At 37.6% G+C, this 16,087-nt stretch overlaps 2 protein-coding genes across 11 annotated transcripts in view; one reads left to right on the top strand and one right to left on the bottom strand.

The window, feature by feature from the left end:
• The window catches only part of TOM1L1 (target of myb1 like 1 membrane trafficking protein), a 54,085-nt gene extending 43,802 nt beyond the window's left edge, over positions 1 to 10,283 (top strand). For 5 of the 6 annotated variants that reach the window (XM_082371886.1, XM_082371885.1, XM_082371887.1 and 2 more), the window contains 5 exons: positions 2,770 to 2,821; positions 5,064 to 5,169; positions 5,603 to 5,684; positions 8,895 to 8,959; positions 9,548 to 10,283. In XM_082371886.1, the coding sequence (XP_082228012.1) occupies positions 2,770 to 2,821; positions 5,064 to 5,169; positions 5,603 to 5,684; positions 8,895 to 8,958 (304 nt within the window). In that variant the 3' untranslated portion in view covers position 8,959; positions 9,548 to 10,283. Of the gene's footprint in view, positions 1 to 2,769; positions 2,822 to 5,063; positions 5,170 to 5,602; positions 5,685 to 8,894; positions 8,960 to 9,547 lie in introns of those variants that run through there. The other variant, XR_014238409.1, reaches the window with a different exon arrangement.
• Positions 1 to 16,087, bottom strand: part of COX11 (cytochrome c oxidase copper chaperone COX11) — a 54,812-nt gene that overhangs the window by 35,963 nt on the left and 2,762 nt on the right. For 2 of the 5 annotated variants that reach the window (XR_014238410.1, XM_082371889.1), the window contains exons 2-5: positions 15,061 to 15,216; positions 11,858 to 11,983; positions 11,023 to 11,121; positions 7,000 to 7,061 (exon numbers count right to left, since the gene is read on the bottom strand). Coding sequence is in view for 4 of the 5 variants with exons in the window: in XM_082371889.1 (XP_082228015.1) it covers positions 7,020 to 7,061; positions 11,023 to 11,121; positions 11,858 to 11,983; positions 15,061 to 15,216 (423 nt within the window). In the remaining variant the exon portion in view is untranslated. Of the gene's footprint in view, positions 1 to 6,999; positions 7,062 to 9,005; positions 11,122 to 11,820; positions 11,984 to 15,060; positions 15,217 to 16,087 lie in introns of those variants that run through there. The other 3 variants (XM_082371890.1, XM_082371892.1, XM_082371891.1) reach the window with 3 other exon arrangements.

Below are 16,087 nucleotides of genomic sequence, written 5' to 3' on the forward strand. Positions count from 1 at the left end.
CCCTCAAATAAATTTTAGAGACTCAGGAAGAGAAAAATAGTCTATTATATTTACCATTTCTGTTGCTTTCCTTCTATTCTGGTACAATTTCTCTTCTCTCTGAAGAATTTCTTTTAGCATTATTTTAGAGAAGGTCTGTTGGCAGTGAAAGTCTCTTAGATTATTTCATGTGAGTATGTCATTTTCATTTTTGTTCCTGAAGGATATTCTCATTGGATTCTGGGTAGATGGTTCTTTTCTTCCAGCAGTTTTTAAACATTGCTCCGGTCTCCTCTGGCCTAAATGGCTTCTAATGAGAAAGCTAACATTCATTCAAATTTTCTTTTTCCCCTACTGATTCTGTGTTGTTGTTTTTTTTCTGTCTGTGCTTTAAGAACTTTTCTTTTTTTCTAATTTTGAACAGTTTGATTATGATGTGTCTGAGCATGGCTGTCTTTTGGTTTTACTGAGTGTATTCATTTCCTGTGGCTACCATAAAAACATTACCACAAACTGCTGGGTTTAAAACCACAGGAACTTATCTTCATAGAGTTCTGGAGGCTAGAAGTCTGAGAGAAAGCAAGGCGGTCTCCCTCCAGGGCTCTCAGAGGAGAAGCCATTCTTTGCCTCTTCCAGATTCTGGTGAGTGTTGGCACTCCTTTGTTTTTTTGGCCACATCACTTCACTTTCTTTCTCCACCTTCACATTACCTTCTCCCCTGTGTGTCTCAGCCCCTCCTTCCCCCCACTCCCGTTTTTCTCTTTTAAGGTCACTTGTCATTGAATTTAGTGCCCACTCGAACATCATCTCAGTGTCCTTAATTTTATCTGCAAAGACCCTTTTTCCAAATAAGGTGACACTCATAGGTTCCAGGAATTAGGACAAAGACATAACTCTTTGGGAGCCACCACTCAACCTATTACACTGAACTTCTTGAATCTGTGGGTTTGTCTTTGACCAAATTTGTGAAGTTTTAAGCCTTTATTTCTTCAAATATTTTTTTCAGCACTACACACTTTCTGCCGTCCTTCTGGGACTTTTGATGACACACGTTAGGTCTGTTGTCATTGTTTCATAGATCCATAGGGTTCTGTTCATTGCTTTTCTCACTCTATTTCCTCTGTCATCCCCACTTTGCTGTTTAGCTCATCCTGTAATTTTTTAAAAATTTCAGTTACTGCAATTTTCAATTCTAAAATTCCCATTTGGCTCTTCTTTATAATCTTGTGTTTCTTTGCTGAGACTCTATTTTTCTGTTTTTTTCCAAGAGTGTTCACAGTTCCTTGCTGAAGCATTTGTATAAATAGCTGCTTTAAAATTGTAAGATAATTTCAGCATCTGTGTCCTCTAGATATCAACCACTGTTGATTGTCTTTTCTCTTGCAAGTTTAAATTTTCTGTTCTTCATATGCATGGTAATTTTGGATTGTATCTTGGACATTTTTAATGATATGAGACACTTCATCTTATCTAAATCCTGTTGAGAATGTTGATGTTTTGATTAGTAGGCAAACAACCTCATGAGGTTTACACCACAGTTTCGGCCTGCCTTCTGTGTGCTTTGGTTCCGATGTCAGTTAAATTTTTAAAGCCTTGGCAGTACTATTGAGATCTGTCCCACATGTGTGCCACCCAGTATTCATGTAAGGTCTGGATAGCAGGCTGTGTGTTCAGTTCTCAACATCTTTGGCATTTATTGGGATCAGCCGTGGATGCATAGATCAGGGTGTGAGCCCAGGATTTCATAAACAACTTTGAGGTTGTTTTCCTGAATTCCTCCCTCTTTGTGATTTCTCTGGTTCTTTGCTTTCCTGGGACTCCCTTTTTTGGCTCTCCAGTCAAAAAGCTGAAGGTTTACTATGCCATGCATTTCCTTGACTATGCTTGTGTTGGGCACCAAATGGCAGGACAGAAGGGATAAAAGAAACAACAGAGGTTTGCCATATCCTCTTGGGATCACAGTTCTACCTCTTAGAGAGGAAGGTTCCCCTCACTCAGAGTTTTAAGCCCCTGTAGGTCCCTGTTGCCTCTGCTGTCACTGCAGCCACCTTGGGATCGCCTAGGGTTTGGGGTGTGAAAGAACAAAGAGGAAAAAAGGGATGGGGGATTTCCACACTCTCTCTGAGCATTAGGATTTCCCTAATGTCGCTCCTTGAGTGAGAATGAGAGGCTTCTCCTGTAGCTCTGTCTTCACTGCCCACTTGGGTTTTAGGCTGCACTGCATTCCAGTTAGGGAATACCAGAGGGACAGAACATGGTAAGTTCACCAACATTTCACTGATACTCAAATTCTAGTCTTCTTTCCCAATCAGCCTGTAACTAGTGTTTACTTTTCAGTTCTCAAATATTTGCCCCACACATTCTGTCCAGGTTTTATAGTTGCATTTGGTGGGAGAGACAGGGTGAAGTGTGTTTACTCCAACTTTACTCCAAACTGTCCCCCCTTCCTAACCTCTACTCTGCATTGCCCCTCATCCTTTAGGAAACGATGGGGTGGTAGCTACGCTCATGCAAAGACTGAAGGCTCTGCTGTCACTGGTATAGTGTGCACACTCCAGGGTCTCAAGGCTGCCACTGCCTGGGGACAGGGTTTTATCTTTACTGTCTTTGATATTTGGGCATCATGATCTGCTGGGCACTAAAACCAATGGTAATTTTTATTGATATATAAAATTAATACATTTGTGTAGTCTGAAGGTAACGTTTTGGGTTTTTAGACCAGGAAAGTCATCTTTTTGCATCAGTGATCTCACTGTAGGGTAATCATGCTGTGTTATCACACTATCCTAGGTTTGTCCAAAGGACCAGCCAAAACCTCGCCTCAAGTCCTACATATGAGAGTGTAAGTAATGAAGGCCTTACCTGGCAGTGCACCTGATGAGCAATTATCATGCTAAAAAGGAACTCCTGGTCCTTAATTCTCATGTTCTGCTCAAAGTTTCTTTATAATGTGTTGATGCAGCCCTTGTTAGGACTTTTCCTTGTTGTCTTTTTAATCATTTAAGATAGACAAGTGTAGTCTCACTTCCATTAGAAAGATGGTTAAGGATCAGAATTCCCTTAGAGCTGTTTATATTTGCTGTCTCCACTTTCTTTCCTCCCATCCTCTGACAGACTTCAGACAAGTTCTCATTCCAGCCACTTTACTGGCAGAGCTCTTGTCAAGGTCACCAGAGACCTCCAGATTTACTAAACGTAGTCCTGCAATTCTCAGTCATCTTACCTGATCAATAGCAACTGACAGTCAGTCACATCCTCCTTTCTGCACATGTGGCTTTCAGACACCACTCACTTTGGGTTCTTCTCTTGCCTCAGTTCTTCTCCATCCCCTTTGCTGGTCCCTCCTCCTCTACTGGCCTTTCAGTATTGGAGACCTCAGGAGTCTGGCATTCATTCCTCCATGGTCTTTTGGTCTCATATCTTGAAATTCCATTCAGACTGACGACTTACAAGTTGCTGTCTCCAGACCTTATGCCTTCCCTACACTCAGAACTCACATTTCCACCTTCCACTTCACATCTCCTCTTGCTTTCTTTCAGCCCTGTCTCCCGATTTGCTCTTCCTGCTGTCTTCCCCACTCAGTAAATGACCACTATTTCAGGTGCTGAGGTCAAAAACCTTGAGAAATTATGCTTGACCTCTACCATTTTACCTCTACCTTCAAAATATATCCAGCCACTTCATCATCCAGCCACTTCTCACCACCTCCACTTCCACATCCCAGTTCAAGCTACCATCAGACGGATATTGCAAGGCCTCCCTGAGTGTTGCCCTGCTTCAGCCTTCACCTTCCTCTGCACCCCCACCCCCATCACACAATCTATTCTTAAAACAGAAACCAGAGCAATCTTTTTTATTTTTTCATTTTTTTTTGGCTGTGTCGGGTCTTAGTTGCAGCACACGGGATCTTTCGTTGCAGTGTGTGGGCTTCTCTCTAGTTGTGGCACACAGGCTCCAGAGCACGTGGGCTCATTAGTTGCAGTGCGTGGGCTCTCTAGTTGTGGCACGTGGGTTCAGCAGCTGTGGCGCACGGGCTTAGTTGCCCTGCGGCATGTGGGATCTTAGTTCCCTGACCAGGGTTCAAACCAGTGTCCCCTGGATTGCAAGACCAATTCTTAACCACTGGACCACCAGGGAAGTCACCATGGCAATCTTTTGTAAAAGTAAAGTTTGTATTATGTTACTCATCTGCTCTAAAACCACCTGTGATTTTCTTCCTGACTCCATTTTACTCAGTAAAAACCTGAAATGCTGCTCTGACCCCTCCCACTACCTCTCTAGCTGCACCTCTTGCCTCTCCAACTGCACTGGCCACCACCCTGCTTCAGAGCATATGACCATATGAGCATAAGACCTTAGCTAATCACAGGACCCACATCAGAATCAGGGCTCTGCTTAGTGTCCCCAGTGGTGAGGCATTCCCTTGACTATGACTGTCAGAGCAATATCCCACCCCAGCCTCTCTTCTCCCATTACCATGCTTTTTCCTGAGAGCATTTGCTATATGACACCTGTTTAGATTTGTTGATTGTCTGCTTCTGGAGGGCAGGGATTTGGCCTGCTTTATTTATAGAGCCTGGCATACAGTAGGTGCCCAGGACATATTTGTGAAATGAATGAAGAAAATTACAAGAAGAAAGAGATATTTCTAATTAAAACTTTAATCTTTGTCTTTAAGTCCTGATTTGATATCTTCACCTTATGCTTTTTTGTGGTTAATATTGTTTTTTGTCCTTTGAGGCCGAGGTTTTATTCAGTGTGGAACAACAGACTCTGGTCTGAGCCATACATTCCTGCTTCTTTTTTTAAAAAGCAACATTTTTTTTAAGTTTACATTTTATGGTGTTAGATAGTGTTCTAATGGGAAATGAGGTGCAATGGGCATGAAACCAGACAGAAAAGCAGTAAATTTTGTAAGGGGTTATTACCTTAAAAACTAAAATAATAGTTAATAATTACTAATTCTTATCTAGTTCAGAATATATGGTTCTTGGAATACTGCCACTTGGAAGCCTAGGAATCTAAATTATAAAGTAAAGCTTAATGTAGAATGTTTATTTGAACATGCACCCTGCTCTCTTCAGTTTCCGGAATATTCAAATTCAGTATTACTACAGCCAGTTACTCTAAAGACCATTCCAGCAACACCATCAAACCAGAGACTGCCATCCCTGCCCAGCAATCATCCAGGTACTTGACACCTTATTATTTGCATCAAATAAGAAAACTTGTGAGAATGTATGAATTTGCTAGAGATTTATTGGTAACTGAAAATAGATATACAGAGAGGAAAAATTAGAGTTCATTTGCATTTTTAAGCTACATGAGATAAATTCAGGGCAGATACCATTATGACTGACATTAGGAGATTGTAAAAATGCTTGTGTTGCACTGAATATTGTATTTTGAGTGCTGAGGTAAATGAACCTGTAATCGAAGTTTGGAAATCTTTTTGTTATATATAGATTTGTTGTACTTGGGGGTAGCATTGTAACACCAGTGTGCTTGTTTCTGGTTGTCAGTGTTTGTTAGGATCTTCTGTCGGAAGTCTAAGTCATAAAGAGAATATTAATTGTGTGTATCTCCTCGAAAAGCATAATGTGTTTCTTTTTGTTGCTTACAGCGATGACAAAGAATGATTTCCAGCCACCCAATTACCACGAGGTAATGGAGTTTGATCCCTTAGCTCCTGCTGTCACCACAGAGTAAGTCATTTACAAAATGATTATCTTTTTTGTCTTGGTTCCCTTTGGTAGCAGAGCTAACAGGACTTGGTCACACATTTAACTTTGTTTAGGTCTTGGCAGAAATCAATGACCTTATTTAAAAATGACTTATGAGGTTTTCTTGGAGGTTGTTGCTCTTAATGGTCTTGTTATTCTCAGCCTTGTGACTAAAAAATAAAAATGCTGGGGTTGCACATTAAGAAATAACCAGAACCATCATGTGCATTAGTATATTCCTTGTAGATGCCTTGGAGGAAAGTCAGGTTCTCTCCAGCTTGAGAAGGGCACTATTCACTGATTGGTGACATAAGTACCACATGGATGGGATATTTTAGTTGTTCTTTGACTAATGCCAAAAAAGACTTAATATAAGAACTTGTTTTTAATCTTTACTACCTATGACAACAGTGTGCTTAAAATGGATTATTAGTGTAAAAATTACTTTTTAACTTGGAATCCTTAAAGCAGCATTATTTTGTGATTTCATATTGGTCAGTTTATAAAAATATTTATGGAATGGTAGGCTCATTAGAGCTTTAATATACTTTGACTAAAGGTTACCCCCAAAATTGTTTAAAATGATTAAAGCAGGTTTATGGAAATCACTGTTTAGAAACTAGCAGCCTGCAGGCTGTATCTTGCCTGCAGCTGTGTTTTGTTTGACCTGTGTGAATTTTAAATATGCATTTAAACACTAACTGCCAACAGTTAAAAAGTGGGATATTTCCAAAAATATCTGGACCTCTGGATTCTTTTCGATACGACAGCATTTTTTTGTGTTAGCAATAGCCTGGGGCTGCGTAGTAGCTGCCTCTTTAAGATGAGACAGCTTCTGCAGACCACCAGGCCCCACCTGGCCCACTGCATACCTTCATCTGACCTGCCTGACATGTGTAGGCATTTGAGGTTTTGACCCTGGTTTAAACCCTCAATGTAGTGATCTATTTTGGAATGATTTATGAATGAATCTTAATAGGCTTAGGAATTCATTAAATATTTTTTCCTAACAAGATTGTAAAACTTTCCTAGGTCATTCTGCTTGATAAAGTATCACTGAATATATTAGTGGTTTAAGGAATTAGAAACTGGTTAAACTAGGTATCCGGTCTGGAAACCGGATGTTTTTATCAGTTTCTCCAGGCAAACAGGAAGCGGAAAAGTATATTATTATATTTTAGTTAACTATGAGATTGTTGTAAGTAGATGTGGTGTTGCAATAGATATTAAAGGTAAGAGAGATAGTAAGAAGCTGGAAAGGCAAAGCTTTGGAATTCCCTACCACTACAGTTCTTACTTTCTGGAGGGTAGGGTGTCTCAGTTTCTTTGAACATTCCATGAAATCCAGGGAACTTCTCCCTAAGGAAAAGCACAAAATCTTGCAGAAAAGTTCTGGGATTTTCACATCACTGGTTGTCCATGAACCCCAGGTTAAGAATTTCTACTCCAGCAGAACATAGAGTATAGTACTTATGAATATACATATACATACACATGATTCATTCATTTGACAAACGACTGAACACTGTCTATGTGCAAGGGAAATTGATTGCTGCCTAATTTATCATGTTAAAACTCAAGGAGGGTAAATCTAGTATGGATGCAGAAATTAAATCAGCAGGCAAACATGTATCTACAGTTTGTGTTAATGGCATGAAAGACATCGACTTGACAGTGTATAACAGAAAGAACTGATTTAAATGAGGGTAGAGAAAGCCTGAGAAGTGACGTTAAGGTTAAGACCTGCAGTTTTTAGTGTGACAAGTTTGGGAATCAGTGTTGCAGGCCCAGGTAACAACTTATACAAAGACCCTGCGGGGAGAGAGTTTGGGCACATTCAAGAAAATGGAAAAGCCAAGAGCAAAGAGAGCAACGGGGAACAACCTATTACCAGATGTGGAAATTGCAGTTTGGAAACAAAAAGGAGGGAGTACACGACTGTGGTAAACATTGCTGAAGACAAACACTTGATAATGGACTAAGTAACAGGAAATCATTGGTGATTTTAGTAGAAGCATTTTGGTAAACTGATGGGGACAGAACCAAATTTCAGTGCATTAAAAAGTAAGAGATGAAGTAGACAATAAGTGCACAGGTAACTTACATAGAAACTTAAACATGAAGGGATTGTGGAAAGTGGCCTGGGAGCTAGAGGATTACTGAGGTGATTAAGTAGACATGGGATAAAGGACTGTATTATTTTATAAAATGGGAGATGCTGGAACATCTGTGAATCCTAAGGGGTAGGATTTAGTGGAGAATGAGAGGCTGAAGATTTAGGAAGGGAGATACCTAAATGGGTGAGGTGTTTGAGAAGCTAGGGGTAGACAGATAGGATCATAGAAGTAGATGATGGTGCAGATGAAAACAGACTTGAAGATTTGGTGTTGGAAGCATGAGGAGGTTTCCATATCAAGACATTTAATTTACTAAAATGTGAGGTTTCTGACTGAGAGGAGGGGCATCAGAGATTTGAATAGAGTGAAGGAGGTTGAAATACTTTTGTGGAAAACGAGAGACAAAACTTATTAGAAAAACATTAACATTTCTGGACCATGCTGGGGCTACTTGAGGTTAGGGATCATGCCTTCAACGTGCTGTGATTTTTATGAGATTTTTTTTCCTTAGCCATGTGTTGTTATACTGTATATATTAATGTCATATTTCTAGGTATAGATATGTTCTATCTACAGACATATATAAGACAAATATAAAGAATTGAACAAAGGCTGTCATAGAAAAATGACTATATACAAAGCACAAAGATGACAGTTATATGCTAAAGGTAGCTCAGGAATTTGGACTGTAATAACATACGTTAAATAAGCTAGAATATTAATTTTTAATGTTTTTTATAAAGCCAGGGAAAGCTGAACAATTTTTGCTTTTTTTTTTAAAAGCAGGAAGCAAACTGTCCAAATTTTGAGCCATATTTCTCATTAAATTACAAGGAAAATGGTTACATAAGATACATATTTATAAGATGTATGGGAATAGCAGCATTAGGATCTAAGAAAGTTATAATGTAAGCTTCAGGACAGAGACCTTTGTTTTTATTTACTGATACAGCCTGATTTCCTGAACACCTAAAATAGCACCAGATTTTTAGTTAAGTTGTTGGCAGTTAAGAGCCAAAATAGTACATTGAAATTGATATATAACCCTTTTGCCATTATGGCTTGTTTGTTTCAGAGCTATTTATGAAGACATTGATGTTCACCACCATAAAGGAGCTCAAAGTCACACTGACTGTTGAGGTAAAGGCTTCAACTTACACAATTTACATTCCACATGATTTCAGTGTAACTGTCACTTTCTGCATTTATTATTTACATTTTGTAAGGGCCATCACAGTCTGACACTCTGATAAGTGAGATATTATTACACAAGTTCCTCTGAGTCACTCAAATTGTAATGAACTATTGTTCACTAATGAAATACATTTTGTGACCATGTTAGCTAAAAATTATAAATCTTGGGAATGCAGAAGTAGGTTTATGGTATAGAAATGTTAATGCTAACAAAAACAGATGATAAAAACTTCTTAGCACTAGAATCAGATGTGTCTTTTATGTGCAGTTAATACCTGTTAGCTGGGACTGGTAGAAGCCATTCATTGTTAGTCTAGATTGGTCTGGATTCTATTGCTTTACTAATCATTCCATTTATTTACTAATAAATGCACACGGCCACCAGTAACCTATTAACCTTATTTATTCCCTCCACACCCTCCCCCGTGGAAGTAGTACATTCCCACCTTTCCTCTACTAGACTGTGGCTCTCTAGTTACAAGGAATGGGGAAAGAGGAAAAGATGGAGATGGTTGACTCTTCTTTTTATTCCAGGTGGAAGTGGATGACCAGCTCACTAGCAATATTATGGGTGCCAATTCTCCTAAAGGTAGACCCTGTCCAGTTTTGAGACCCAGAAGCTAAGACCTTCCAGAACATCAGAGCCACAGTGGAACATTTCTCCTCTGCAGTAATGAAGTTTAAACAGAAGAGTAACAGTTCCAGAGTAACATTTATGGTTCCTGACAGCAGCTCAAGCTTTATCTCAAAAGAACTTGGTTGTAACATATATTCACTTAAAACTTCAGCAGAAGAAAAATTCATGGTACTGAGGCCAACCAGATTAAGTGTAGCACCTTATGTTTCAGACCTTCCTACATTTAGAAATCATCACAAGAGCTGGGATAAGAGTAGATGAAGACTGTTTCATTACAAAATAATTGTTAACAGATGAAAGCATGAAATGTGAAAAACTATTATTATTCAGGAAGAATACTGAGTGCCTTCATTTAACTAAAGTTGAATGTAAAAGTCAATTTGCACTTCTTCATAAATAATACTCTTGTTTAGGATTATGAATTGTAAAAGCATTGATGATTGTAGTTTAATTTTTCAGGTGCCCTCAAGAGGTTACTGGATTCTACACTGTTTGCCTTTAAATATAATTCTTTATAATACTAAATGCTCCTTTTTTTTTCTTTTTGGAAAAAAGACTACTGGAAAACATTCAGAATAAATTGTACTTTGGTTTGTCATAAATTACAATGACAAATAAATTACTATTAAAACAGTTTAATACATCTTTTTTCAGAAGAACTCTGCTGTCAGTAAATCTTCACAATCCCACTTAACATTTTAAAATTTGGAGACTTGGAACTATCACAAGAAATGCTAGAAACCTAACTAGATATACTTATGCATTTTATTTAAATTTCATGGTACTGAAATTTCAAAGTACTTATTTAGTACTCTGAATGTAAAATAGCCCTAGATCTTAAAGGAAAAATACAGTCAAATTTGAAATCAGAATGTAATCTTTAGGCAAGCTGTTAGGGCTTAGTGATTCCTCTTCCATTTTGAGCTTTTAAAATAGTGACTGTTCGTAATGAAAGTAGTAAACAACTATTCTAGAAATAATAATAAAACGTCATTGCTACAAGTATGAAGTGCTCATAATTTGAAAGGCGACCAGTGAATTAAGCTGAACCGTCAAGTCCATGCCAACATATTTAAGAAACAAAGCAGTTTCTTCTAATACTACTTAAACTCTAAGTATGGTTTTGAACAGTTACACATTGTAAGTTGGGTAAATTAGTTGGGAAAAAAGAACCATAAGTATGTAAAATTTAAAACAGAAGGCTTCACATTATTGTAAATATTTCTCCTCTGAGAAGATACATGATTTTTCAAAAATCACAAATTTGAAGCAGGACTTAGTTCTGACTTCAATTATAGCCTGGGACCGGCAACTTATGCCCCTCCTTTGCTTCAAAAAAAGTGTAAGAAAGAGTGATGAGATCAACATTCACCATTCTTGGATCTTCAGCAAATTCAGGATCAATGTAGAAAAATACCGGCATATCTACTTCCTCTTGTGGATTAAGCCTTTGTTCTTCAAAACAGAAGCACTAGAAGTTATAGAAAGGTATTCATTAATTAATATTTCTATTCTATTACCTATAATAGAAACTAATGCATTTATTGGCTTTAATAAGCATACTGTTAATTATAATCTTTAAATTCTGTGATAGAATAACAGCATCTTTTATCTCAGATTGAGTTTTGCTTTAAGGATTAAGAATCAGCAAATTGGGCTTCCCTGGTGGCGCAGTGGTTGAGAATCCGCCTGCCAATGCAGGGGACACGGGTTCAAGCCCTGGTCTGGGAAGATCCCACATGCCACGGAGCGGCTGGGCCTGTAAGCCACAACTACTGAGGCTGCGCATCTGGAGCCTGTGCTCCGCAACAAGAGGGGTCGCGATAGTGAGAGGCCCACGCACCGCGATGAAGAGTGACCCCCCCCCCCCACTTGCCGCAACTAGAGAAAGCCCTCGCACAGAAACGAAGACCCAACACAGCCAAAAATAAATAAATTAATAAATAAAAATTAAAATGGAGATTTCTTTAAAAAAAAAAAAAAAAAAAGAATCAGCAAATTCTTCTAATCTTAAAAAAGCAGGTACCTATATGGTTTGACTCTCAACCTCTGCATAGCTATTATAAGCAATGAAACAAACAGTTTGAAGTTTAGAAGAAATGAACTTTAAAAAATTAGTACCTACTAAAAAAACACTGAAATAGATTTAGTATCAAACAATTTCATGTACCTTTATCACATTCTGTAATGTTTGCATTCAGTTATACCTGTATTTTATTGAAGTACTGTCCAGCTTCAAATGGTACAACATTGTATGTAGAAATTCCAATTACTGGTTTGTCAGTAGGATTCTTAGCTTTATAAAATGCCAGTGCAGTCTCCCCTGGCACTACCTGTTTTAAGGAAAATATACATTATCCTTAAATCTCACATGGCTCTTTCTTTCCCTCCTAAATTAGTCATTATTTTCATTTCAGACTATAATACCTCATTTAAACTAACGTTAAGGGTCAGCAAAATAAATTGTGAATACTACGCAAGAACATTTGATTTTCAAATGTTACTTGCATATGTCAGTGGAGAACCAATGTTCTCTTATGCATACTTAGTTATGGATTGCCCTCTTGTATGTCTGAAGTCTTCAAGCAATAATCTGCAGATGAAGTTATTTAAAATGTGTCCAACAAAGGAGGCAAGAAAATACAATGGAGAAAAGACAGCCTCTTCAATAAGTGGTGCTGGGAAAACTGGACAGCTACATGTAAAAGAATGAAATTAGAACACTATCTAACACCATACACAAAAATAAACTCAAAATGGATTAAAGACCTAAATGTAAGGCCAGACACTAAAACTCTTAGAGGAAAACATAGGCAGAACATTCTATGACATAAATCACAGCAAGATCCTTTTTGATCCACCTCCTAGAGAAATGGAAATAAAAACAAAAATAAATGGGACGTAATGAAACTTAAAAGCTTTTGCACAGCAAAGGAAAACGTAAGATGAAAAGACAACCCTCAGAATGGGAGAAAATATTTGCAAACGAAGCAACTGACAAAGGATTAAGCTCCAAAATATACAAGCAGCTCATGCAGCTCAATATCAAAAAAACGAACAACTCAATCCAAAAATGGGTGGAAGATCTAAATAGACATTTCTCCAAAGAAGACATACAGATTGCCAACAAACACATGAAAGGATGCTCAACATCACTAATCATTAGAGAAATGCAAATCAAAACCACAATGAGGTATCACATCACACTGGTCAGAATGGCCATCATCAAAAAATCTAGAAACAATAAATGCTGGAGAGGGTGTGGAGAAAAGGAAACCCTCCTGCACTGTTGGTGGGAATGTAAATTGATATAGCCACTATGGAGAACAGTATGGAGGTTCCTTAAAAAACTAAAAATAGAACTACCATATTGACCCAGCAATCCCACTACTGGGCATATACCCTGAGAAAACCATAATTCAATAAGAGTCATGTACCACAATGTTCACTGCAACACTATTTACAATAGCCAGGACATGGAAGCAACCTAAGTGTCCATCAACAGATGAATCGATAAAGAAGATGTGGCACATATATACAATGGAATATTGCTCTGCCATAAAAAGAAACAAAATTGAGTTATTTGTAGTGTGGATGGACCTAGAGTCTGTCATACAGAGTGAAGTAAGTCAGAAAGAGAAAAACAAATACCGTATGCTAACACATATATATAGAATCTAAAAAAAAAAAAGGTTCTGAAGAACCTAGGGGCAGGACAGGAATAAAGACGCAGACATAGAGAATGGACTTAGGGACACGGGGAGGGGGAAGGGTAAGCTGGGACGAAGTGAGAGAGCAGCACTGACATATATACACTACCAAATGTAAAATAGATAGCTAGTGGGAAGCAGCCACATAGCACAGGGAGATCAGCTCCACGCTTTGTGATGACCTAGAGGGGTGGGATAGGGAGGGTTGGAGGGAGGCTCAAAAGGGAAGGGATATATATATATATATATATACATATAGCTGATTCACTTTGTTGTACAGCAGAAACTAACCCAACATTGTAAAGCAATTATACTTCAATAAAGATGTAAGAAAAGCCAAGCCTAACTTCTTAACACTTATCCCTGAATATTATATAATTGACTAAAGATTCTTTTTTAAAAAAGTTACCAACCTTAAACTTAGTTTACAACGAGAGTAAACGTAAACCAGAGTAAAACTAACAGAATAGAACTTTTATTTAACCAAAAAGCACTAATACTTTTTTTTTGAGAGAAAATAATGAATAAAATAAATTGCAAGGCTTTAAAGAAGTCAACGTAAAATGAGACATAAAAAAAAAAAAAGAAGTCAACGTCCAAAGGATGCTCTGTTGCATGTACCAATTTAGCAACTAATACCACTGAATACTACTGTGTGATTGCAACTAATATTCAGAACCATAATCTAGGGCTTCCCTGGTGGCGCAGTGGTTAAGAATCCGCCTGCCCATGCAGGGGACATGGGTTCAAGCCCTGGTTCAGGAAGATCCCACATGCTGCAGAGCAACTAAGCCAGCGTGCCACAACTACTGAAGCCTGCGCATCTAGAGTCCATGCTCCACAACGAGAGAAGCCACCACAATAAGAAGCCCACGCACCACCATGAAGAGTAGCCGCCACTCACCACAACTAGAGAAAGCCTGCGTGCAGCAACGAAGACCCAATGCAGCCAAAAATAAATAAAGTAATTAAAAAACAAAAACAAAAACAGAAAGAACCATAATCTATAACACCCTCAAATCACCGAAGAGATTCAATGAAGCTTACTAACCTGGGGAAGCACTAATATTAATAGGGTTTTCCAATAAGAGTTACAATTAAGCTTTTCTGGCTATTCAGTTCATGAGATAATTTCAGTTAAATCCTCTAATCACAATTATAGGAAACTTTTAAGGTGTATAATCTTTCTGATATAGAACATGACTATTTAGCATGATTACTTCAAAGATCCTTAAATTTTTCTTTAAGGGACAGGGATACTTCTGATGTAAATCAGTAAACTACTTTCCATTGTAACCAATGATTTTCAGCATTTTGCTTGTATCATCTATACCTGAGTTAAAGTCAACTATAAAGCATGACAGCTGCTCCTACTCTCAAGATTAGTGACCAGAGAACTTCTTAGTGAATTCTTAATATGATTCTAATAACAACATGATATTTTCCATAGTTCCAAACTGACTTTTATTATAATGCCATGTAACTTAAAAGTTAAAAGTATATCCTGTTACATTAGGTCAGAATATAGGGCACTGTCAAAAAGTAGTCTGAAGGAATAAAAGGATTACAGTAATGGAATCTGTCAGTTTTTGAAATTAAGTTTAGATGAATGTTTCCTAAATTGTGAAACAGTAAGCGATGAAAGAAAGAATTTTTACATTGAAAAAAGCAATCTTTTAAAAACTGCTTTAATGACTTACATATATTTCTGTTTGCTGAGGTCTAAAGTTCCACTGGAGACTTGCATGCACATCTGCATTAAAGGTGACTTTAATGATGCGATCCTTAACAGGTACCATGTTTTCAATCTGGTCTGATGCATGACCTGCTACAGCCGATCCTCCAAGTCCAGTAGTCTAGGAAAAGACAACAAGGTACAATATAATATGCTAAACAATAATACAGTAGTTTTAGGTGCTGATGACCTATTTATTAGATGAAACAAAATTTTAAAAACTATTTAACTTTAATAATCCAGTAGCAGCAAAGTTTATATACTATCACTGGCCGTTTCCTATGAATGTGCCAATGGTTTGACCACTTTTTGGGTGTCAAGGGCCTATATTGGTTAAAGTCATATTATTCAGTAATCACTTGGTTATATGGCATGGTCAAAAATGAATCATTTGAAAGAGAGCGGACTCTCCACTGATATAGAGCTCAGAATTTTTAGCTGAACTTTTCATTAAACATATATCCCCTTATTGTTAATATTTCATATCAACTATTATTAGAAATAAAATTTACCCACAACACTGTCATTTCAATAAACTGTTTAAATAATTCCATTTTTCCACATTCCTGTCTGGTCCTTTTTCATACCATAACTTTTAGAGCACAGATTAGTTTGTAGCTTCACTTCTGTAGTCTGCTTTTCTCAAGCATCATAAGTATTTTTCCATGTTGGTAAATATTTTTGTAAATTTTTTTCTGTATTTTTTTGTATAGTACATCTTTTATATATATATATTACCAGTTCATCAGAGAACCTGATCTCTTTGGCCACTGAATCAACTAATCATGAGGCATCAGGATAATCTGTGATACTTCTTGTCTATCTTCATTGCCATTAATTATTTCCTTATCAGAGATGCTTAAAAAAAATCATTCTTCTGATGCTTGAGGTTGCCAGAATTCTGGTCTCCAGATAATTAATCTGTTACTATACTAGGAAAAAAATACCAAATTTGAGGCTAGTGAAGACTCCCAGCAAAATATAGTATTACC

The sequence above is a fragment of the Balaenoptera borealis genome, assembly GCF_965194805.1.
Source record: "Balaenoptera borealis genome assembly, chromosome: 20".
Classification (NCBI taxonomy): domain Eukaryota; kingdom Metazoa; phylum Chordata; class Mammalia; order Artiodactyla; family Balaenopteridae; genus Balaenoptera; species Balaenoptera borealis.